At 32.3% G+C, this 27094-nt stretch overlaps 1 protein-coding gene across 1 annotated transcript; it reads left to right on the top strand.

The window, feature by feature from the left end:
- Positions 1-21745: 21745 nt before the first annotated feature.
- On the top strand, positions 21746-27094 carry LOC127248029 (pentatricopeptide repeat-containing protein At3g59040). Its single transcript, XM_051270161.1, has 7 exons — positions 21746-22025; positions 23312-23630; positions 23735-24025; positions 24311-24559; positions 25107-25231; positions 25308-25406; positions 26315-27094. The coding sequence occupies exons 1-7, from the start codon at positions 21961-21963 to the stop codon at positions 26874-26876; spliced, it is 1710 nt and encodes a 569-aa protein (XP_051126118.1). The 5' UTR covers positions 21746-21960; the 3' UTR covers positions 26877-27094.

Raw genomic sequence — 27094 nt, 5'->3', positions numbered from 1 at the left:
AGAGAAAAGAGGAAGGAGAGAAGAGTACATATAATACAGTCAGATGGTCATTTTACTAACTTTACAGCGATTTATCACATTTTGGACCAAAAATTGCATTGGAGGGGCGTGAGATACATTCTCCGTTAAGTCCTAATAGAAATAGGATTTTCAGCAACGTTTTACAAATCAAAAGTTTTGTTACACATTCAAGATCGACAAGCCATATTTTACAAGAAACTCACGAATTTAAAAAAGAACTTAAAGAATCTTTTATATTATGAAAGCTACTACTCGGACTCAGGTTACCAAATCGAAAAACAATCTCAACACCTACTGTAATGCACAACACCAACCCAAACACAATCGACATCCACAGAAACGCAACAATCATGCGAACCAAACCTCGATCTAAGGAAAACATCAACGATCTAAGCCTAATCTCTCCCAAACAGACAATATACACAATAAACTTTAAGGAATGCTCAAATAAGTAAATCAAACCGAGAAATAGCCTCAGCACAGGCTGTATGTCGAAGAACTCGGCCAAAACCTTCACTTCGCTGGACAGATCACCGAAGAAAATCCAAGGAAGATCGATTGGAGTCGTCGTTGCGGGTTAGGGCTTTTAGAGAGAAGAATTGCGTCGCGTCGGGGAGAGAGAAAGAGTGAGAGTGAGAGTGTGTGTATCTCAATCTCAAACCGGGTCACTAGTAAATTTATATAACTCTGATCCAGACCCAGTTCACATTTGCAATGGAGCGGTTCAGCAATGGATCGCCGGTTTCTCAAAAAACTGAATTTGGTTCGCGATTATAGAATTCAGGTTTCGAGTTGTACGGATCGAGTTTATGCATCACCGGTCTCACAAGTCATTGGCCAAAATAACTCCACAACAAGTAAATTTTTTCGAAATTTTAAAATAAGAGAAAGTTTTCAGTAAACCACCGGAAAGTTTTATGTTATTTTGTCATATTTCCATATTTTATATTAATTAAATACATCAAATAATTTTAGCATCAATTCCGCTCAAAATATCTCATTTTTCAATCTCAACCAAATCCTTACTCCCTTCGACAGAACAACATTGCCTCTACCATTGCCAGTAGGCTATCCTTACCGAACGAAATACATAAATGAGGGTTATATTATTGTTATTATTATTATTATTATTATTATCAAAATAGATTAAAACGTGATTCGATGGGGGCTTATATTAAGATCTAACTCAGGTTTCTCTTACAAGGTCTATTCTTGAACAAAGGAGGATTTTGTGTTGAAATTATTTATTTAGCAGTGTTGAGATTTAATCACAGCCTCTTACAATTAAAATTAATTAAATTATTATTACTTAATTAGAATTATCAATGGTCATAATTAATTCATCTTATTGCTGAATAAATTAATTAGTCAGCATACGATCAAAGGGATTCTTGAATTTGATCGAAATAAGGTGGGCCGGACAAGACAACTTTAACAATGGTGGATAAAAATTAAATAAAACATAAATCTTGTACATTATTTTTTTCATTAATATGAAATTTTCTATAAAATATTATATAAACTAGCTAAATACGGATGCTACGTACAAAAGAATTATGTAAATTATATTGTAGTATATTTTATTTTATATATTATAGCTTAAAAAATTTATATATAATTGATATATAAATTTGTTCACTCAATATTTTTAAATGAATTGAATTTTAATATGAAATATAAAAAATTGTATAAAAAATATAAAATATATTATTTTAAATTGAATGTTTAAGTTTTTGACCTTTTTTAACGAACATTTAAATTTTTCTTTAACTTTGTCACATTGTATAAAGTATTTATTTATTTATTATTATTATTATTTTAAAAATAGCAATTCTGAAATAGGCTTGGGTGAACAAAGTCATTTATTTTGTAAATATTTTATAGAAATACTTCAATATTTTAATATTAAATTTAGATTTATATATTTAAATTTATTTAATATATTTATTTTAAATACTTTATAAGCTATACAAATTAAATAAAATTATAATTCAATATTTTTAATGATTTCCATCTAAATTCAAAATTTATTTTAAATTTATTATCGTTTATGTTTCATCCTATGTGAGTTTAATCCGAAAGGTTTTTTTGAGTGAGTTTAAAAAAATTCTACAATTTTCACTATTTCAACATACTTATCACACATGAGTTGTCCGAAAGCAGAATTTGCAGAATTTCGGATACAATAGAACCCTAATGGTTCAACCCATAACTACTGGAGGAAGAAGATAGAAGAAGATTGACAATATACCCATCACTGACCTTTACAATCATGGTACGAGATGTTGACAGTTTTTCAGTTGGAGTTGCTCAAATAGTTTAAATTGTCGTTTTTTATTTGTCAAAAAATCGAATCGAAACCGCACAATTTGTTAAAAGGTTCAATCGCCGTTTGTAAATAAGCGTGGTTGTGTTTGTTTGTGAGGTTTTAGTCTTAGATTTGAGTTTTGAATAGTAAAATTTTGAATCGAAATAATTATTTGATGTGATATAAATATGTGTTGATATAATATTTTGAATATAAAATTAAATTTTACTATAATTTAATAAATAAAAAAATTAAATATTTCATTTGATATTTTAAAAGAAATAAAAATAGTAAATCTCAACCAAAAATTTTACAAACAAAAAACACCTCTATAGAATTAAATGGTATAAATTAAATAGTGTACTGCTATATATATATATATAAAGTATACAATATCGAATATATAAATATATGTGTATATACATAAGTATAATATAGGAATGTATGTGTATAAATATTATAGAACCGTACGTGTGTTTGTGTATTTGATTTAGAGAGAGAGAGAGATTGAAAATTATTAAAAAATGGTGTCTTCTCATTTCAATACAAAGAATCTTATTTCTAGGGCTTTGTCAAGATGATTAACCATCATATAATATGACACATTAATACATATGCAAACTGAGACACATGTATTAATATGTCCTTATCTATCAATGCAATGAGTATGCTAACTTAAAATCTTATAAGGAAAAAATTTAATGGGATAAAAATCATAATAATAAAAAAAAATAATACGTAATTTATGCAATAAAAAATATTCGTCCTGATGTGAATATCATTTGTAATTTTGCAATCGAAGCATCTTAATATTTTTTTTTTTTTTTATCAATTTTTCGAATGTTACAGTATGTAAAATCTTGATCAATATATTTGCTAAATTATCATTTGATCGATTCTGCAACACATCTATTTAACTATTTATTTTTGAAGATCATGACTAGAGAAAATTTCGGTGAAATATATTTCATTATATCTCCCTTGATATATCCTCTTTCAGTTGCGCTATACAAGCTGCATTATCTTCATATAAAATAGTGTGAGGATTATATTTTCAGATTTCAAACCATAATTCTTTAAAATATGGTGAGCCATTGATCTTAACTAGACACATTCTCAACTAATTTCATTAATTGCTATTATTTTAGCATGATTCGGAGATGCGGCGGTTAATATTTGTTTAGTGGATCTTCAGGATACTACTATACCACCACAAGTAAATATATAGTCAGTTTGAATTTGGCTTTATGCGGGTTAAAAAGATACAACATCTTCATATCCAATAAGTTTATGTTGAGAATTATTTGAATATAATAAATTGAGATCAATTGTTCTTGAAGATAATGAAATATATTTTTAATTCATTTCCAATGTCGTTGTGTTGTCATTGTACTAAATTTGGCTAATAAATTTACAAGAAATGCTATACTTGGTCTTGTAGTGTTAGCCAGATACATAAATGCGTCAATAACATTGGAGTACTTAATGAAAGTTCAGTCTAAAAGATTTTTAATATGATCGAGAGTTCTAACAACCATTGGAGTACTTAATCAAAGTATTTTATTCATTGAGAATCATTTTAGTATCTCCTGAATATATGCAGATTAATAGATCAAAATTTCATTTTCCAAATGTTCAGTTTGTATATTAAGACATATTTTTGTTTTTTCTGAAATTCTTAATTTCAAATTCCTTTTTCAAATATTTAATAGTTTTTTGGACCTCTCTAAGAATTTCAATTTTATTTAAATCATGCACAAAAATAGTTATTGTCATAATTTTTTTTCATCTTTCCTTATAAAAATACATGGGCAAACATAATCATTGACATATCACTTTTTTACTAATAATTTAGACAATTATACCACATGTGACTAGATTGGTTGAGCCCATACAAAACCTTTTGAAATTTAATAAAGTAACATTCTTTTGGCTTTGATTTGTATGCTTCAGGCATACTGAATCATTCAGGGATTTTTATATAAATATCAGTATCTAATAAGTCATATGAATAGACAGTTACTACGTCCATCACACACATATCCAATTTTTCATAAATTGTATCAATTATTGGAGAATAAGTTTCATGAAAATCAATTCATAGTCTTTGTGAAAAACATTGGGCTACAAGCCTTGGTTTATATCTGGAAATCTCATTGTTCTTTTTTTTTTTTTTTAACAAATACCAATTTATAGTCAACAAACTTAATATCTTCAGGTATTTGTACAATGGGAGTGAATTTTTTTTGTTTTTCCAATGAATGTAATTCAGACTAGATTGCATCTTTCTATTTTGGTTAATCTATTCTTTTCCGACATTCATTAACTGGTTTAGATTCATAATCTTCTTCGTTTTCCATTGAATCAAGTGCTACATTATATACAAAAGTATTCTCTATAATTATATCCTTTCGGTTCCCGTATTTTCCAGGAATAATATAATTTATTGAATTTTCAATAACATCATTCTCTTTGGGAGAAATTATATCTGAATCAACTTTTTCAGGATTTTTGTCGGGATCAGTTTTTCCGGGAAGTGTATTGGGATCAAAATTTTCAGAAATTTGATCTATGTTACTACTCGTATCGTGAGAATTTGATTAACATTCAATTCATCAATTATTTCATTTGTTTTTGAGAATTTTTTATCTTTAGAATCTAAAAATCTATTACGTTTAAAATTACATTCAATTCATTAGCATTTTGCATTTGTCCTTCAAGAACAATGATTTTAGCTGGTGTAATAATTGTTTGTGAAAGTTTAGCACTAAACCACCCCTACATTATATCTAACCTACTATCTATAGGGTATGAATTGTTTGACACATCTGTATGGTTGTCTGTCTCAAATGTTCTTTTTTTTTTTACATGTTTTTTATCCCCTCAATTTACACTCTTCTGTCGGAACATCCGATCAAATTGAAACTTTATTATACTAATAGTGATGAATAGCAGGAGGAGAAAGAAAGAAGAAAATGAATTGACAAGAGAAGAAGAGGAAAAAAATAAGAAAAAAAAAAAAAAAAAAAACAAGGGTGCCTGCTGTTGTGAAATTTAGGGAAGGAGAAGAAGAAGCAGAAGCCATTGGAGATGGTAAAGCAAATGGAATAAAATGAAGAAAATTGTACAAGAAAGAAGAAGAAAAAATTGAAAAAAAAGGGAAAAAAAGAATACCATAATGATGGGATGAAAGACACAGTATACTAATATTTTTATTTTTAATTAAAAAAATTATTTACAAAATAATATAAAAAAATCAATAAAAACTTAAATAAAATTTATTTTTAATTAGAATTTTTTTTTTCAAGAATTATTTATTTTAATTAAAAAAAATTGGAAAATATATTTAAATTTTTATTTATTAAAATTTTATTTTATTTAAAAAAAAAAACTTAAAATTACTATATTAGATATTTATATCTAGACTTGTTAAAATAGTTAGTGGGGCGGATTGGTCCACAACTCATTCTAACCCAGGTTGTTTGCGGGCCAACCCGCAGCGGGGCGTATCAAAATTTCATTAGTCCAACCCAACTTATTGGCGGGTGGCGAGCTAAGCGGGCTAGTCCATGGGGTTTTTTAAAAATATTAAAAAACAATAATATTATAAATATTTTTGTAATTAGTATTTAAAAATAGCTAAAAATAGTTTCATTTGTAGAATTTAAATAATAAATATTTTAAAATAAAAAATATATATATAAAAAATTCTCGATTCTAAATATTATTAGTCGGTGTATTTAAAAAATAATATTAATAAGAAATACTCTATTTTAAAAATAAATCATAATTAATTTTATAAATTTGTAAAATTATAAAATAATAAAATGAAAGACGAAATGAAAATCGAAACAAATAACAGTGACATGGGTAACAGAGTTAGAGAAAAAAATTTGTAGACAATATTGATAATTTATTTAAATTAATGATAATATAAATTTTATTTTATTCGTCACTTAAAGTATCTCTTTTCAGTAGATTAAAAATAATAGTATGTTATTTATTAAATAAAGTGTACGATATGATTTTGATATTTTTTTACTCTTTGTATGTTATTTATAAATTAATTGTATTTATAATGATATATTTGTAATTTATATAAAATTAAAATATATTATGATATTAATATTTGACAACTTCTATTATAATTTTTAAATGTGATGGTAAAAAATGATAAAAAGAATACATTTAGCTAGACGAGTGAGTACTAATTATTATATTTACTTGGTTCACGAGCTAACTCGTCCTACTGCGGACTAACCCATCCTCAACCCGTGGCCAACGCGGGTTGGCTATTTAGGCCCACATTTTAAAGAGCTCAAAAAATCAAAACACATCCATCCTTAAAAGTAACGCAAGACGGGCCAACCCGACGGACTCAACCTATTTTGACGGCTCTATGTATATCCATACAATTATTAAATATCAAATCAATAAACATAACTTAACTTAAAATTCAAATTCCATTCAAATACAAACTCCATTTCTCCAAACCAAATCAAAATAACACACGCTTACTTTACGGGTGAAGTTTAACAGATAACAATATTTTATTTGAAGTAAGTAGTTAAAGTAATAAAAAGACTTTTTTGTCCTTTGCCCCTTATTATGGTATTTTTTCTAATATAAAATTAAATATATGAATAAAGTAAAGTACAATTTGCCTAAACAAGAATAATTAGAATAATTAATGTATAAAATAAGAAATTTTAAAACTACAAAACTAATGTTATCGATATCGAAATTACATCAGAAAATATAAATTTCAGTTACAAAATATAAAAACATAATTACATACCATACAATATACGAAAATCATTGCAGTTGAGCTTATGAATTTGGTACCATTAATAACCACAAAAAAATTAAAAATAAAAATAACAAAATAAACAACAAGAAAAACCAAAATATACCGAGATTTACAAGCAGACATTGAGAATAGGAAATAAGTAGTTGACAATTTTATACCCAATATTTTCAATATACACAGAATCAACAACACAACACAGTATGACTATCTCCCAAACGATATTAATTCCTGGACAAGTAATAATTGGTAAAGCCAAAGAAGTTACCAATGAAAAAATTGTGAGTTGCTCCACTGTCTACGAGAATGAGCACCAGAATATCCCCAATCATCCCACCCAACTTCATTACTTTACCACCAGAAATCATATCTATAGACACACTCCAAAAATTTCAACAAATCAGTCGGAATCGACTCTTCTGATGGTGATAGGGGCTGGTCAGTTGGAGTTTCGATATAACAGACATAGTCCCCTTCATTTCCCTCTTCATCGTCCCCCAAAAGTAACACACGAAGCTTTCCCTTAGGGGATTTATAAAGCCTTTTTTCCGTCTGTCTTCCCACTCAGTGCGAGATAATGAACGAAATCCATGATATCTTGGATGGTCATGTGAGGTTTGTGACGGAGATGAAACGGATGATCGCATGCTCGGAAAGGAATGAGAGGACTGATAACAGTCCATAGGCCTACGCAAGGGACCCTTAGCATCAGCCCTGCCCAACAGAGATGATCGTGCCTCGCGCGGACTAAACCCGGAGCCCAATTGATATCAGAAATGAGACTGTGACAAACTACCCAAAGATGGACGTAACATTTCTTCAACGTCTTTCGCTAGATACATCACATCCAAACAAGATTGAGGCCGGTGCAATCGAACCCACCATTTGAACTCATCCTTCAAGCCAGCGATAAAGTACCTGAATGATTGAGCTTCAGAAAACCAAGGAACCAGGGAAATGAGATATTCGAAATCATCGATATATCAAATCGGATTTTTTAATAGTCGTTAACTGTTCATATGGGTTTTGAATTTCTAATCCACTAAAGTGTTGAAGCAATTCAACTTGAAAATGATCCCATGAAATACCTTTATGAATTTGTGTCACGACTGTGAACTAATGTTGTGCAACCTCAGTCATGCTTAATTGAGCCAATAGTAAACAGAGATGCGGTGGGGTGTCATTGAGATCAAAAAAAAAATTAGCTTTCTGGACCCAACCTTGAGGGTCAAATCCATAGAACTCAGGTAGTTTCACCTTTTTTACAGCCCAATGTTAGATTGTTGTTGGTTTGGGAGGAGTGCGATCACCTTCAGCGGAACTGTCATCCCCACTGGTGGTGAAAACGTGACTGAAAGCAAAACCACCATTTGCATCCTGGGATTGTGGTTGTTGGCCTTGTTGTTTGACCCAACCCAACATGAATTTTCGAAATCCAGCAATTCAATCCGATCGGCTTCCATAGCGGATTTGATTTCTGCAATGTGAGCCTGTAGGCATTGGATATGCTCTTCATGTTGCTCAATACAAGCTTGAACAGAACGACTTTCTATTAAAACTGAAGGGAAGAACAGAAACGGAAGGTCAACGGCAGGTCGGACCAATGATATATAAGAGAAAAATAAACACATCAAGAAATTTAAATAAGAACACGATAGAGAAAGGAGGAAGTTCTGTTGAAATAAATAATAGAGAATTAAAATCAAAATTTCCAAGGGGTCCCCCCTCTCACAAGCACTAAGTTGGAGCCTGAACATAGATAAACCCAAAATGACATAATAAAAATCAAATCTAGACCTCCACCTCATTTATTTTTCTCTCTCATGTAACCTCTAGCCACTTTGGTTATTTACCCTTTTAGCCCTTCTTGAATACACGTGTAGTATCCTTTGCCTATTAGTCTCATTGCTAATTAATTTTGGTTCTGTATGAGTAGGTCAGCTTTTGATTCCCATAAGAAACATACTTATTTGATACAACTTCTTTCGTGATATAATCTCTAACTAAGTGACAATCAACCTCAATGTATTTTGTTCGTTTATGGAACACAGGGTTGCTAGCAATTTGAAGAGCAACTGTATTGTCACAAAAAAGATCAACGGGTGAGTCATGAATAATATGCAAATCTTTTAGTATACCAATAATCCAAATAATTTATGCATAAGTTGAAACTATTTTCATGTATTCCGCCTCAGCTGAAGAATGCGATACAGTCAACTATTTCTTGCTTTTAAAGGAAACCAATGAATTTCCAAGGAAAACACAAAATCCTGTAACATATTTTTTAGAAATAGGGCAAGAAGCCCAATTAGAATCACAATAGGCTGAAATATGTAAATTCTCAAAAGTATAATAGACCTTGTGTTGGTGAGCCTTTGAGATATTTTAATACCTTTATGGCAACACTTAGATGAGATTTCTTGGGTTTGTGCATGAACTGAATGAGGACTTGCACAGCAAAGGCAATATCAAAATGTGTCAATGTCAAATAAATCAACTTACCGACAAGTTTTTGATAGAGGACAGGATCATCAAGTATATGACCAACCTCTATAATTGTATTGTCAAGCTTCAAATGTTGTTCAATAGGAACAAGTGATGGCTTACAAGCTAGAACTCCAATTTCATAAAGCAATTCAAGAGTATATTTTCTTTAAGAAAAAACAAGACCATATTTACATTCAATTGCTTCTATACCCAGAAAGTAGTGTATGGTTCCTAAGTCCTTGATTTTAAATTTTTCATGCAAAAAGACTTTGAATTTTAGCATTCATTCAACATCATTTCCAACTAAAAGGATGTCATAACCATAAACAAGTGCAATTACAATCACCTTAGTTGTAGTTTTAGTAAACAGAGAATAATCATGTATTGACTGCACAAAACCAAACTCACACATAGCAGATTCTAACTTTTCATTCCATTTGCCTGGGCGCTTGTTTCAGCCCATAAAGAGATTTTTGAGGAGACGCACTTTATTTTAAAAAAGATCCGGGTACCCCTCAGGGGGCATCATATACACAGTTTCATTAAGATCACCATAGAGGAAGCATTGTTAACATCAAGTTGAAAATTTTTCCAACCACGACTGATAGCCGAGGACAAAACACATCGAACATTGACCATTTTGACTACTAGAGAGAAGGTTTCATTAAAGTCCAACCCCTTTCTTTGACTAAACCCCTTGGCGACAAAGCGAGCTTTATATCGCTCAACAGTCCCATCGGAGTTATACTTAATTTTGTAAACCCACTTACAACCCACAGGTTTCCTATCTTTCGGTAACTCGCTCAACACCCAAGTCTTATTATCTAATAGGGTCTGCATTTCAAGGTCCATGGAATCTTTCCATTTAGGATCAAGTAAAGCCATTTTAACAGAGGTAGGCTCAATGTTTTTATCTAATTAGTAAGTAAGGTGGAGGCATTGGTAGAGAGACTTTAATACGGAACCAGAATTAATTGGCAATGGGAGTAATAGGCAAAGGATACTACACTTGTATTTTAGAAGGCTAAAAGGGTAAATAACCAAAGTGCCTAGAGGTTGTTACAGGAGAGAGAAGAATAAATAAGGTGGAGGTCTAGATTTGATTTTTATTATGTCATTTTGGGTTTATCTGTGTTCAGGCTCCAACTTAGTGGTTGTGAGAAAGAGGATTCCTTGGAAATTTTGATTGCAATTCTCCATTTTTTATTTAAATAGAACTTTCTCCTTCTATTGTGTTCTTATTCCAATTTCTTGTTGTGTTCATTTTTCTCTTACGTATCAGACTTGAAAGAGCCCTACAAACACCCTAAATAGAATATCTTACAGAAGCTTGACCAATTGTGTCGTCATAGTCACTGAGGTAGGGAAAAGACGGAGAAGTTCTACTTGACTTCCTTATGTGCTGCACTGCCTCAGAGAGATAGGGGTGTCTGAAATAAATTCAGCATCTTGGTTTGTGTTGCTATTACTGTTAGCAACAGGTTGAGATTCAAATATCTTATCCAAGGGTGTTTCCAAGCAACTACCATCACAAACTTCAAAATAATTATCATAACCAGAGAATGGAAAGTCATTCTTGGGACTGTGTCACAAGAGGGGTAACATACTCAATCTTCTTGAAAGAAAAATAATGTTCATATAACTGCAAATCAAAAAAGAATAGAATGTCATTAGTATCAAGATCAAGGACCTTATAAGCCTTTTTATTTTCAGCATATTCTAGAAAACAACGCTTAATAGAGCGAGGCTGAAACTTATTCGAACAGTTCAAGATAGCCGCATAACAAAGACATCCAAATACTCTAAGATTGTTGAGCTTGGGTTTTTTGTTATGGAGGACTTCATAGGGACTCTTTCCACTAAGCATAGAAGTAGGGGTTCTGTTAGTCCATGAACAACAACAAAGATAGAGTCTCCCCAAAGATAAATAGGCAGGCTACTGTGAAACATGAGAGCTCTAAAAACATTGAGCAGATGTCTATGTTTACGTTCTACAACATCATTTTGTTGTGGAGTGTAGGTGCAAGAGGTTTAATGAATAATTCCTAAGGAATATAGAAGATTGGAGACTGATGAATTTACAAACTTGTTCCATTGTTTGTTCTGAGAACTTTGAAACTTTTATCAAACTGTTTTTAATGAAAGAAAAAAATTGTTTTAGACACTCAAACACCTCAGACTTACTTGACAACAATAAAAACCTAACTCCCCTAGAGAAATCATCAACAAGAGTAAGAAAATATTTGCAACCTTCTCTAGACTCTATTTTATAGGGTCTCCAAACATCAGCATGAAGTAACTGGAAAACAACTTCAGATCTATGACTTCTATGAGGAAAGGAACTTCTCGTTTGTTTGGCTTTACGACACATATCACAGAGAAAATCAAACATGGACCCCAACTTAAGATCTGGACTCAACATCTTTAACATTTATGAAGAATGATGACCTAGATGTTGGTGCTAAAGGGTGAAGTTATTACAAACTCTAGTATTACACCATTAGTGGGCTTGGAAAGAATTAAAAGTTTTGAAAACTATAAAGAACGTCAATATGCTTAGCTGAACCTAAGATGGTTCCATCCAGAGTGCTCTTAATCATGCATGTATTTTTATAAAAGTTTACACTAACTTCTCCTTGAGATGTGAGCTTGCTAACAAAGAGTAAGTTGAGTGTAAAATCTAGAACTATCAAGACATTGTCTAACACAAGTTTATCGGTTAGATAAACTCTACCGCATTCAACTACATTAACACAGTTACCAGTAGGTAATCTAATAGATAGGGAAGCATTCAAAACACGTTTCACATTTGACACAAGGGATTTGTTACAAACCATATGATATGTAGCTCCAGAGTCCAAAATCCAACCAATAACTGTAGTACTATTGCATTAAGAAGTAGAGGACGTACCTACCACCTTGAAGTGCTATGTAATTTCCTTTTTTTTCTTCATTAAGTAACATGATAAGTTGTTCAAAAATATTCGGTGTTAGTGATGATTTTTCACCTGATGTCCTAAGGTTTGTAGTACCAACATTATTCACAGAAACAACGGTAGAACTATTGTTATTTCCATTATAGCCTTTATTTTTTGAAGAATAGTTCAACCTCAAGTTCTGTTTCTATTAGGATAACCAATCACCTAAAGACACGTTTCAACTATGTGTCCAAATCGACCACAGTAAATACATCTCAGACTCAAATACTTAACATTAGACTTAATGGTCCTTTTAGAAACAAAGGCTGCAGTATTAGACATACTTGTTGAAGAACAACACTCTACTGGTAGCAACCACACGATAATAGAAGACAGAAAGACCACACACAAAAGTATACAAAGATTAAACTTTAGAAAACAAAAAACCACAAATGTCTAACTCGTAGAACCTCATAAGTTGCTGCAGCAATTCCTGCAATATAGAAGATCAAAGTTAGCTCTGATACCTGTTATAAAACTAAGCGATGTTAAATCGACGAAAAATCAAATGATTAAGGGAAACCTAAACTCCGAACAAATGTTTATTAACATAATTTGGAGTACAAGAAAGGTGTTATTACAGAGAACACCAATGATCACAAAGGATCTAAGCTATGAAATCAATGCAGGAATCAACTCACAGAAAATTCAAATGTTACATAGAACACTTTAAGTTCCTCACAAAATAATGCATTAACAGCAAAAAGAGGAACAGGTACAACCACAACAGTAGAAGATGAATTTAACAACGTCAATTAGACTTTTATGCAGGCTTATACACCAGAGAGCTCCAACATATCAACAACTCACATCGAGTTCAGTAAATAACCTGTAGTAGACGAGAAAATGGAGTAATACAAATAAAATTGCGAGTGAAGTAAAAAAGGTGTGGAGAGCAAGAAAATCGATACGGAGATCGATTAGAGAAAGAGAGAGATGATGCGTGATGAAGCAGTCCAAATGACTGCGTGAACTATGTTCAGTGCGTGGAAGACGTCGAGAGCGGTGGTGGATTTGTGCTCTGTGTGTGTAGGAGCATGTATGAATGAAGAATAAGATGGATATGGAACATGGACACAACAATACACACACGAACATAGAGAAAACTTCAATCCTATATATATACACATATATATATGGGTAAGCACATGAGATAAGAGCTTGGGCCGAGCCCAACAAACCTTGTGCAAGGCCAAATAGTGAAATGTGCAGGATGTTAACAATATTTCGCCTTATCAAAGTAAAATATAATTTCTTCCATGGTGAATTTTTTTTCCCCACTAAATACACAATATAAATGCAATTATTCACATATATTCATCACATTCAATGGAATGTACCAAAAAAAAATAAAATTCATTCAACCAACTCAACAACATTGTCCAATTTATATTGCAATGATCAATAAATAAAATCAATATCTTAAAGTACTCTGGTAGGAACAGTGCAATAGGACAATATATCCTCAAGAACATGATCAAAACCTCACGGAAAACATAATTGTGAACCATCGGAAGAGTAGGGGTTCCACGGTCATTGTCGGAAGGGACTCCGACGACCGGAGATAAGGAGCTGAACTTTTTCTCTAAATGCATCACCACCCACCCCTCGATTGGGTTATACAATTCAGGTACGGAAAAGTTAAGACCATCACTATCTAAAAAGAACTATGGTTAGAAAAATCGGTAAAAAGCGAGTGAGCAAAGGGCAGGAACTCACCGACGACGGTGCTGATGGTCTCCAACACCATGGATATTTCAAGATCCGTGGCCAAAAAATGTGGATTAATGGCTGGATTTTAATCTAGAAATAGAGGATGCAACGGCAAAAAGAAAATAGCGACATGCGACAGCGAAACTGCAATGACTGGAACCTCGCCCACCTTAGACTATATTTTTCGGCGGTGATTGGAACGGTGTGGGGAGGAGGCAAAAGATCGGGGGAGGCAACAACAAGAGGGTAGAAGCATGGTTAGAGTTTAATTAATGAGTCTGTGGTGTAAAAATAATTTACTTAGGTATTGTTAATGATATTTTAATTAAATATTTGTATTAAAATGTGTAAGTATTTACTTGGTAGTTATAAAAGTTTAATTTATAATTTTTTTAATATATATAATTGTTGTAATGGTATATTGGTAAATATGTAAGAAAGTAAGGGTAATGGTACGAAATAGTGGGATCCACAGTTTGTAAAAAAAAATATGTTTATATTGTGTTGGGACATACCAAAATGATAAAATATATATGTTTAAGTGAGATGGGAAGTAATATTTTAATAATAAAGTAAGTAGAAAAATAGTAATAAAATTGTGCTATAAATGGATTATGCATTAAGTTAACGGACAAAAAAATAATATAATTATCCCAAACAAAAGGAGTTTTATTTTTATTTTTATAAAAATATAATAATTTTAATTATAAATAAATTACTCTATAAAATAAATAATAAAAAATAATTGTACATCTACCGTCCCAGCAACAATTGACAATTTCTCTCTTTCATTTCTTTCTCCTCGTTATTTCATTACTTCATTGTTTTTATCTAGTGCAGTGTTGCTCCGTCAAGCTCACTTCTAAGAGCAACCACAACGGCCTACAAAAGAAGGCCATTTTCTTTATTTTGGAGGTAACCATCAAATACTCACGCACACATCGGCCCTCATGTGGAGGCTAAAATTTTGACGCGCAATCCCTCTTGCCTCTTGCAATTAAGGTGACGTTGATGCCAAAAATCTTTCTCTCTCCACTTCTCTTTCTTTCCGCCGCACTCTCTCATTCTCTTCTTCCCCAACCAAGCCCGTCAACCTCCAATCTCCCCCCTCTTCTCTTCTTTTCACCGTAATCGCCGGGCTACCCCTGCCGAAGCTTCTCTATCCTCCATCGGAGTTGAGTTTTTCTCCAATTGAGGTTATGTTTTGTCGTCTCCTCCGATAAATTTTCTAGATTGCAAAATAGGGGAAGAAAATGAGGAAGAAAATAGGGGAAAAAGAGAAGCGGGGAAGGAAGATTTGTGAAAAAAGAACACAGTGAAATCAATTTTGATTTTGAAGCCAGTAAGGCCAAAAAGTGAGAAAGAAATAGGGGAAGAAGATGAATAAGGTAAAAGCCATTGTACAACTTAAATCAAATCCATAAAAAAATGCAATTCTTCTGCCCGGATAGGTAGGCAAAATGAGGCATTTTTTAAATTTACCATTGTGATTGTTCTAAGAATAATAGAACTGGCTTAGTTATCGATGGTTTCCTCCATCAATTCAGGCTTCTTTTTTTTTTCTTAGGGCCAAAAAAATATATGGAACGCTGGCCTAGTTCGGGATGCAAGAAAATAGAGGCATTTGAATTTTTCCTCGTACAGTCGACGACTTGGAGAAGTCTTGAGAGCATATATCATTTTATAAGCCATTGTGTATTTTTTTTAGTTTAAAAGGGTTGAGTCAAAAAAAAAGGTAATAGTAGGGTCAAAACCACCTATACAATTCAAGGCTTTTTTATCGGTAATCATTGTGTATGAGTCGTCTATATTATATTTTTGGAAAAATTGTTGAAAACTCTCTTGTTATTTCGAAACTCAGCATAAAATATCCATTTACTTTAAAAATTGCATGGCGCCCCTAATACTTTAAAAAAACGTTGCATGAAACCCCACTGCCATGAAATTTCCCTTGTGTGAGGAGAATATGATTTTTTATCTATATTTTTTGCATGACGGGGGGGTTTACTGCAATATTTTTGAAAGTATGAGGGGGTGTCATGCAATTTTTAAAGTAAAATAAGGATTTACTCTGAGTTTTGAAACCACAGAGGGGCTATTATACAAGGTTTTTGAAAGTACAAGAGTGAACCAAGCAATTTTTAAAATAAATAGGGGGTTTACGCTGAGTTTTGAAATCATAGAGGGGGTTTCATACGACTTTTTTGAAAGTATAAAGAGCATCATGCAATTTTTAAAATAAATGTGGGATTTACGCTGAGTAATGAAACCATAAGGGCATTATAAGCAATTTTGCTTATATTTGTTTTCAAAAAATATTAAAAATAAAAGTAATAACTGCTTGTTCAAATAAAATATCGATCTTTTCCCATTTAAAAAATAGAAATCAAGACTAAACCATAGAAAAACTTATTTCAATTCCGGTTCGATGGCCGGAACCGTTGGTTTGAAATCAGCGAACGAAATAATTGGACAAGTTAAGTTTCAAATTTCAATAAAAATTTTGTTACTCTATGCGCCCCAGTTCTGGGAGTATATTAAAATGTAATAGTAATTTATTAGTTATTAGAAGTTTATTTTTGAAATACTACTTTTTTCGTCCTATATTTTTGTAGATTTAGTTAACCACAAAGACTAAAAATAATGATATTTTTAAATGAGGAAATAAAATAAGATATTATAGAAAAAAAATTAAAATTGATAAAAAAAAAAGGTTAATAATTGGATAAATTGAAATATAGTATCAAATTGGTTATTATTTGCTAAAGTAAATATAATAAAATTATGAATGTATAATGTTATTTACTATAAATATGAATTGTACATGAATTTAACCAACAACTAAAAGAGATAGTTATATAATTTTGGTTGAATGAAGAATGTAATTTAACAATGTTATGTAATTATAATATAACAATATTGGTAATGGGTGCATGTATGGTATTATATATATAAGATAATATATGTATAGATGTAATGATGACAAATAAAATTAAGACTATTACGAGGAAAGCAATCGTATATCAAAGTGATTCTACAAGCCTATATTTATAGTTTAGTAAAATATTGAATAATATTATAAGAGGTAATACATCATCAAAAATAAAACCACAATTTTTATGAATATGGTGAGTCATTGACCTCAACCAAACGCATTCACGACTGACTTTGTGAATTGCTAAAACCTCAACATGATTTGAAGAAGTGGTTGTTATCGTTTGTTTAGCAAATCTCCAAGAGATTGTTGTCCCACTAGAAGTAGATAAAAATTCAGTTTGAGATTTTGCTTTATGTGGATAAGATAGATAACCAGCGTCAACATAACCAATTAATTAATGTCGATATTCACTCGAATAAAATAGACCAAGGTTATGAGTCCCTTGAAGATAATGAAAAATGTGTTTGATACCATTCCAATGGCGCTTTGTGGGGGGTGTGCTAAACTTGACCAGTAAATTTAATGAAAAAAATATATCTGGCTTGGTACAATTTGCAAGGTACATTAATGCGTCAATAGTGCTGAGATATGGTACATTAGGGCCAAGTATTTTTTTTTTCATTTTCTTCTTTTGGCCTAAATGGATCTTTATTGAGATAAGGGGATTAACTACCATTGGTGCACTCAAAGAGTGTGATTTATCCATATAAAATTGCTTTAATATATTTTGGGTATAAGCGGATTGATAAATATCCCATTATTAACATGATCAACTTGTAATCCCAGACAATATTTTTCCTTACCAAAATCTTTGATCTCAAATTTTTTCTTAAAATATTCAACTACAATTTGGATCTCTTCAGGAGTTCCAATTAAATTGAGATCATTAACATATATTACAATAATGACAAAAAAGTTGATCCATTTTTTTTATAATACGCATGGGCATATTGGATCATTATTATAAACTTATTTTATTAAACATTCACTGAGATGGTTATACCACATTCGGCGTAATTGTTTAAGTCCATACAATGACTTTTTAATTTGATAAAATATGATTTCTTTGGGTTTAATTTGTATGCTTCAAACATATTGAATCTCTTAGGAACTTTCATATAAATATCAGTATCCAATGAGCCATAAAAATATGCAGTAACTACGTCTAAAAGACGCATGTCTAGTTTTTCTCGCACTACTAGGCTTACAACGTATCTAAATGTATTTCCATCGAAAACTGAAGAATATGTTTTACCAAAATCTACTCTAAGTCTTTATGAGAATCACTGAGTTGTAAGAAAGACTTTATATCCCACAATTTCATTAAACTAATTTTTTTTTTCGTAAAAACGCTCATTTTTATCTTAATGATTTTATACCATCTGGTGTTTAATTAATAGTTCCGAAGACCTCTCTTTTATTTAATAAGTCAAGCTATGATTGAATCATATTTTCCATTTTGGCCAGTAATTTATTTGCCGACATTCATGAACCGATTTCGGCTTAGGAATCCTCATTTCTTCCATTAGTATCAAATGTTAAATTGTATGCAAATGAATTATCAAGTATTGCTTCTTTACGATTCCAATATTTTGTTGAGGTAACATAGTTAATTGAGTTTTCAATAATTTCATCATGTTCTTCAAGATCGTGTTGTTCTGGAGCAAGTATTTCATGGTTGACTTCCTCATTAGATTGAGGTTTATCAATGTCAATCATGATATTTTCATAATTATCATCATTCATTCATCTTTTCTTTCGAGGATGTTTGTCTTTAAACATAGTGGTCTACCACGCTTTAAACGTGTCACTGATTCATTAGTACTTGCAATTTGTCCATCAGAGACAATTATTTTAGCCGGAGCGTTAGTAGTTTGGATATATGATCGAGTGATTTTAATCGAGTCATTGAATGCATCCGGTAACTAATTTGCAATATTTTGTAAATGTATAATGCAGTGAACTTCTAGTTCACACTGTTTTGTACGAGGATCAAAAGAATTCAATGAGATTTTCCAATTAATATCCCTTTCCGGTTCATTTCTATCTCCCCCTAATGTCAGAAAATATGACTCGTGAAAATAACAATCTGCAAATCTTGTAGTGAATAAATCACCCGTCATAGGTTCAAGAAATTTTATGGTTAACAGCGATTCATATCCGATATAAATGCTCAATCTACGTTGAAGAACTATTTTTGTACGTTCGGGGGAGGGGGGGATGGAATAGGAACATAAACAACATACCTAAAAATATGTAAATGAGATATATTTGGTTAGCGACCAAATACTAATTGCATAGGGGAATAGCTATGATAGCTTGTCGGCCTTATTCTTATTAATATTCCTGCATGTAAGATTGCATGCTCTCAATCTTAAACGGGCAATATAAACCTCATCAATAACGGTGTAGAAATCAATTGTAATATTTTAATAAGTGATTTTGCTAGGCTATTTTGTGTATGAACATGAGCAACAGAGTGTTCTATATTAACTTCAATCGACATGCAATGATTATCAAATACATTCGATAAATACTTCAACTGACGATGGTCTGGTTATCAAGTTTCCCTGAGTGCAGGCAACACAGGTTAACTCATTTGATTTAACACTTTTGACCTTTTAATGAATGTCCATATAAATTCTTAATTATTCGTCTCATCATTATACTGTCAAGATACCCAAGATGATTATACCATATTTAAAAATCGGTAGTCTTTCGATTTACAGTGAGGTGTGTTTTAACAACACCTAATCTGGCAAACCAGTAGAGAGTGGGGGTAATCTCTTAATGATGCATTTCTTTTTATCAATAATATTGGTGATCAATAAAAATTCACCATTGATATCACTCATAGTTTTAATGTGATAACCAATTTTTCGAATGTCATGAAAGCTCAGTAAATCTGTTCGAGCTTTAGTGGCCAACAGTGCAGTCCGCGCGGGGGGAAATATAATGGTTTCTCCAAAGCCTTCAATTAATTTTGTACCGCCACTTATTGTATCGATATTCATCTTTTCCTTTTTCAAATGGAAAAAATATTTTTCGTGTTTCAATATAGTATGTGTCATAGCACTATCAATAAAACACATATTTGCATCATTTTGATTGACATCCATTTAACCCTTATATATAAATAATCGCATTATTAATAAAAGCAAATATAAATATAACAAAATATAGTACAAAAAGGTATACGCAATAGTTTAAAGATTACAAAATATGAAATAACATAATGTAAAATGACATAATATGTCGTAATATTAAAATCCGTTATATTAAAATGCGTTGTGTCGTAATCCAAAGATTATCATCAGGGTCGTCATCGTTATTAACGTGATTAGTCTTGACCCCCTTCCGTTTTTTCTGCAGTGAGGCTTGATAAAGATCATCTAGGTGTTTGGTTGTTCTGCAGGTATTGGTCCAATGACCTTCAATACCACACCGATGACAAATGTTGATTTGTTTTTTTTTTTTTTTTTTCTCTCTCTCTTTAGCCTTTTCAGCTACATCCCCATATTGGGGTTTACTCTGTTTCATGTTAAGGTAAAAAAATACGGTGATTGTTAGGAGTATATCGACCGTGTTGACTCTCACAACTGCAACTACGTCCATGGCCTCTACCACGTCCACAGCTTGGTTCAGAAAATGTCGCGTTCGCTTAAGGGAACAGATTGAAACCAATAGGCCGGGACTGATCATTTTTCATCAATAACTCATTATTTTGCTCAACTTATAAAAGATATGCAATGAGATGTGACTATTTTTCAAAAAATTTCTCACGATATTGTTGTTACATTACGCATATAAAAGTTAAAGAGAGTCTTTTCCAATTTATCAGTCTCAATAACATTTTATCCGCAAAGTTTTAACTGTCAAAATTCGGACCGTAAAGAAATGCCCAAATAGTGATGAATGGAAATAATAGTCTTGGCTCGATCTTGGCTTTTAACTGTATTTTTACTGTCATAGAAACCAATACATTTCAACATATAGGGACCAAGTCAAAAAATTATTGTCGGTGGAAAACAAATATGTAAAAACAATTTTTGAAATTTTTTTCATAATTTTAAAAAAATAATATAAATTATATAAAAATAAAACTTATCAAAAATAAAATAAACAAGAATTTTTGTGCTAAAAACGTACGATATAATAATAATATAATTATATTGGTAAGTATTAACTATATATGTATATGGATGCATGTATGGTATTATATATATATTATAATATATGTATAGATGAAATGATACAAATTAAATTGATGGAAAGTCATAATCGAGTTAAAAAGATAAAATTAATATATGTATATGGTATTTAACAAACAATTACTTATAGCATACTCCCTCCATCGTATTTCAATAGTTTTCATTTTTTTTAAAAAAAAAAAAATCTACTCAAAATTCTTTTATTTTTAAAATAAATAAATATTTTTATTTAAATGGGACCGAGGGTATAAATAATCGAATTTTCCTATTCAAAATAGGATTTCGAAGTTCGAACCCCAAAACCAGCAAACAAACGCTACACTTCCAAACAACATTGTCTTCCGACAACTCGTAGGTCTCCTCTCTAAATTTAATCATATTATCCATACAAAAATATCTCAAAATCCATTTTTGGTCAAGAATTCGGAGCCAATCCAGTTCCGCTTCAGGTAACACTGTGCACGGACTGGACTGGTGGGAGAATTGCAAGGGAAGGAATGCCTCATGCTTCAAATATGCTCTTGAAACCTTTCATTTATGCTCCATCCACTTCTACTTGCAGGTTTGCTCACGAATAATCCACAGCGTTACCTTTGTTTAAAATGGGAGTTCCTTCAGGATTCGGTCATAGGTCATGCTAAAATAAGGCTTCAGAATTTTTTAAATGGGGAGTTTATTAGTGCTCATTAAGTGTTTGATGAAATGACTCTGTAAAAGATGGGCAGACCTTTTTGTAGGGATGACGTTGTAGGAAGCTTGAGTTATGAATATACCTACATTAAAGCTCAATTATCTTTATTTCATTGTGGCTTTAGAAACTCAGAATTTGGAACTATCATGAAATCACCTTTTGGATATCAAAATCCATTCGATGTTTGTTCCATTGTTTGATTTGTTGAAACTCGTTCATTGATAATTGATGGTTAGAATGTGCAATGAAAATAGTTGCTAGTTCTCTGGTTATTTGATGTATATATGGACTTGTTGGCTTAACCATGTGAAATTCCAAAGAGGTTGAAGGTTTGAGCGCTTTTGATCGAGTTACCCTTCTCATCTTACTCTACTTGTCATTATATGAATTTGGAATTAACTCTTGAAGCTACATGGAACCTTTTTACAAATCAATCTCTGAATCTTGAAAGTTCGGAGCAAGTTCGCGGGCTCTTGTATTTGGACGTGCGACTGAATTTATTTAAACATTATGTTTTTGAATGGTTTTAAAGAATTCAGCTAAACCAAATATAACTATTGTTGAGCAATATAAAATGGTAGTACAATGTCAAACTGTTGAACCATATATCTGTTAGTGTAAATAATGCGAACGGTGTGGTAAATGTTTATACGTTCAATGACAAATGAAAACTTTTTAACCATGGTATAAAGTTGTTGAATGGTTTGTTTTGAAAGACTAAAAAAAATCTGCCGAACAAGCTACAAAATACTGCAATTTTGCACAGGTCTGGATTGGATTATTTTGATTAAACTACACACCTCGATCGTTTTTACCGCTTTGTATGAAAAAAAGCAAAAGGAAAAAGTTAGAATTTATTAAATATAGTTTGTTTATGCTCTATTTATCAGAAATTTCTCAATGGTATCAAATATATTTAAACTAACATATGATTTTGTATCGAGCTTCAGTATGGTGTGGGTATTTCTGTCGCTTGGAAGATTTTTGCGCTTATAAGTTACTTGTGCCAATATTACTATGTTATTATTGAACTAGGTATTTGACTCATTCTGAACATTAGTTTTAGATGCTATTATATATGCAAAAGAAAAAGGTAGTCATCGTTTTTGAAAGCATGGATATGATTAAGTTGTTTTTGTTTTTTCCCGGTATTTCAGCAAATCCTATGGCAGCAAGAATACTGGTAAAATCGGTGTCAATATTAGGATATGCAAAAGGGGAGAGGTGGTATGCCTGGGTATGCTATCTCCGAGAAAGTTCATGCAGAAGAGGAAGAAACTGGAGGTTTTTAAGGATGATGCAGACGAAGCAGACAAGAGGAATTGGTGGAAACTGATGCTCGAAATAGAGGAAGCTAATTCGGCCACCACAGTGCTCAAGAGCAGAAGGGTTAAGAACCAGGCATTGCCGAAGGACTTGGTGGTCGGGACTCTGGTTAGATTTAAGCAGCTCAAGAAGTGGAACCTTGTTAGCGAGGTATTTTAAGTCCCATTTTCCGCTTTTGATGAATTCTCCAAACATGAAGTAATTATCTAATTTGTATTCCCTTATTTGAGTTCTCCAACCTTTTCACTCTCTAGATTTTGGAATGGCTCCGGACTCAGCATTGGTGGGATTTCAAGGAAATGGACTTTCTGATGCTTATCACGGCATATGGAAAACTAGGCGATTTCAACAAAGCTGAAAGAGTTTTAAGTTACATGAACCGAAAGGGGTACCCACCTCATGTTGGTTCGTACACTGCTCTTATGGAAGCATATGGAAAGGCTGGCCAACATAATAAAGCAGAGGCAATATTTCGGAGAATGCAATCTTCGGGTCCAGAACCCTCTGCAGTAACTTATCAAATAATCCTTAAATTGTTTGTTGAGGTAAAAAATCACGCTCATCTTCTAGTTACCCAAATAAATGATTTTAGGTCTACCTTGTTGATTATTTAAGTTTTTGACCTCATGCAGCATTAACTTTTCGGTATCATGTTTAGTACTATTTTACCAAAATTCTATGAAAATGCTTTAGATATGATGGATTCTTCAGCTTCTATAACATCACACCATTTTTTGACATGCGATAATAAATATACTGAATAAGCATTTGCTTATGGAATCTCTACTGTTTAAATCACTGGAACTCGTTTCTGCTTGGGGCTTCTGCAGGGGGATAAATTCAAAGAAGCTGAAGAAGTCTTTGAAACTCTTCTCAACAAAGAGAGTTCGCCTCTAAAACCCGACCAGAAAATGTTCCATATGATGATTTATATGTATAAGAAGACAAGAGCTTACGACAAAGCGCGAAAACTTTTTGCTTTGATGGCCGAGCGGGGAATCAAGCGAACTACGGTGACTTATAATAGCTTGATGTCATTTGAAACAAGCTATAAGGAAGTTTCCAATATTTTCGACCAGGTACATTCAAAATTCAAAATCTGTGGGTTTGATTGACCAAGTTTGATCAATTTGACAATTCACCATTGCCCGGGAGAGTTTTTTGTGCATGCAAGCTTCTTCATTTATGTTCCACTTACATGTGAATAGTTTTCTTCATTTGTTCTAAGTGAGACAAAGCTACAGAGTTGCATAATTTTTTTGGATTGTACGCTCTTGTCTGTTGATATAGATACAGGTATTTCCGAAGTCGGGAGTATTCATTATATATAAGTTCCTTCAATTTCTCCTTACAAAAATTTATTAAACACATACTCAAAATGAAAGTTGAATGCGTAGGATAAATTTGTACTATAGTTATTACAATGCAGAGGAAAGCATTTAGGGACCTCATGATGCAAGATATAATTGCATCGAAGCGAGGTTCTATGTTTGAATCTTATTTCAATTATTAGTGTTCTATGTGCAATTCTAGAAAAAAGACATCGGCGATTAATTATAAAAGGGTGATTCATCTGAAACCAATAATTGTAAATATGATCATTAATGTGTGAATATCTGGTGCTAGATGGCAAGAGATGACATTCAACCTGATGTGGTGAGCTACGCGCTCCTCGTTAATGCATATGGAAAAGCCAGAAGAGAAGAAGAAGCTTTAGCTGCGTTTGAGGAGATGCTCGACACCGGTATCAGGTGCAGTTAGTTAACGAAACCCTACAATTTTTCCTTGTTAGGTGTGCTTCTCAACTCATGGCTCATTTGTTTTTAGGCCGACGAGGAAAGCATACAATATTTTGCTCGATGCCTTCGCAATCTCAGGAATGGTAGAACAAGCCCGGATCGTCTTCAAGAGCATGAGACGAGACAGGTGAGTCTTTCTTAGTTTCAACAATCGTATGTTTTGATTCGCATGAGATATGTAGAAACATTCAATTAAATTCTTCTGCCCATAAGTATAGAGTGCTGATTAGGGGACTATTTATTTACCTTTCTCTTGTATCAAGCTTGTCGAATTTATGAAATCACTAACTCACTCTATATATTCTTTAGGTGTGCTTGGTTTGTGTTTTGTGTTCAAAAATAGTATTTGAACAATGTTTTATAAAAGAACATAATATATTTTTATAGGAATATTATTAGTCGGGGGAAGGTTACCGTGCTGATTTTCTAAGTCAGCATCCATAAAATAAAAAAACAGCACAAGTCTTTATTAAAAACAACACATGTTGTTTGTAATAATGGCATGTGTTGTTTGTTTATAATTACACGTGTGTTGTACAAGTGTATGTCATATGCTGAAATGAACTGTTGCATGTGCTGTATGAGACTATATCGATAGTTTATGTGTTGTGTTTGTATGATATGAATATAAATAATGTATTGTCACTAACATTAACCCTTGTTGTTTGCTAGTTATCTGTGTGCTGCTAGTTCATGTGCTCTGTTTGTATTATATTAATATAAATAATGTACTGTCACTAACATTTCCGTGTGCTATTTGCTAGTTATCTGTGTGTTGTTCAGCACTGTTTTGAATCTCATATTGTACACATAATATATATAAACAGTAGATGAGATATAAATTGACAATACGAAAGTTCATGTTGATATAATACAAATGAAATGACAATACGTGACATAGTCCACTAAACACATATTATAACTGATCTCACCGCACACATATGAACATGAATTGTCTGATTTATTTTCATGTGCTGATTAAGGATTTCCCCACAATTACATTATGCATAGTAAGTTTTTGTTCGTCGACTGCAGATGTTTTCCGGATCTTTGTTCCTACACAACCATGTTATCTGCGTACATCAACGCAGCCGACATGGAAGGAGCCGAGAAGTTCTTCAAAAGGATAAAGCAAGACGGGCTTGAACCAAATGTCGTCACTTATGGGGCACTCATCAAAGGCTACGCAAAGGAAAATAATCTCGAGAAAATGATAGAGAAATATGATGAGATGCGAGCCAACGAGATCAAAGCTAACGCGACCATATACACTACGATCATGGATGCTTTCGGGAGGAACAATGATTTTGGAAGTGCAGTCGTTTGGTTCAAGGAGATGGCACCTCCCGATCGGAAAGCCAAGAATGTGCTCTTGTCCCTAGCAAAGACTGTCGAAGAACAAATGGAAGCCAAGAAACTTGTGGAAGAAGACAAAGCCCCGTCCGATCCGGTGGCTCACAACGTCGACGACAATGACAATGATGATGATGATGATGATGATGATGATGATGTAGATGAAAATGAGGATGATGAGTTAAGTAATATTGGTGGACTCTATGAAGAAGATCTACATGCGGTTCAAGGATCTTCTTCCTAAATTTGTCTCCAAGAAGACAATTGATACCGCAGTTATTACAATGTCGTAACGCTACGTACCGTTACACACATATATATATATATATATTTTGACTGGTTAGAGGGTTAAATTAATTAGCATTGCTCTGACAGTTTATACTTACACATAAGTTGTCAATATATGACATGATTAAATACAATGTATGTTATATTAATTGTCAGTAAGTTTATATTTTAAAA

Source organism: Andrographis paniculata, unplaced genomic scaffold (genome assembly GCF_009805555.1).
Source record: "Andrographis paniculata isolate CXL003 unplaced genomic scaffold, ASM980555v1 Contig32END, whole genome shotgun sequence".
In the NCBI taxonomy this organism is placed as follows: Eukaryota; Viridiplantae; Streptophyta; class Magnoliopsida; order Lamiales; family Acanthaceae; genus Andrographis; species Andrographis paniculata.
This window is presented reverse-complemented; position numbering and strand designations above follow the sequence as displayed.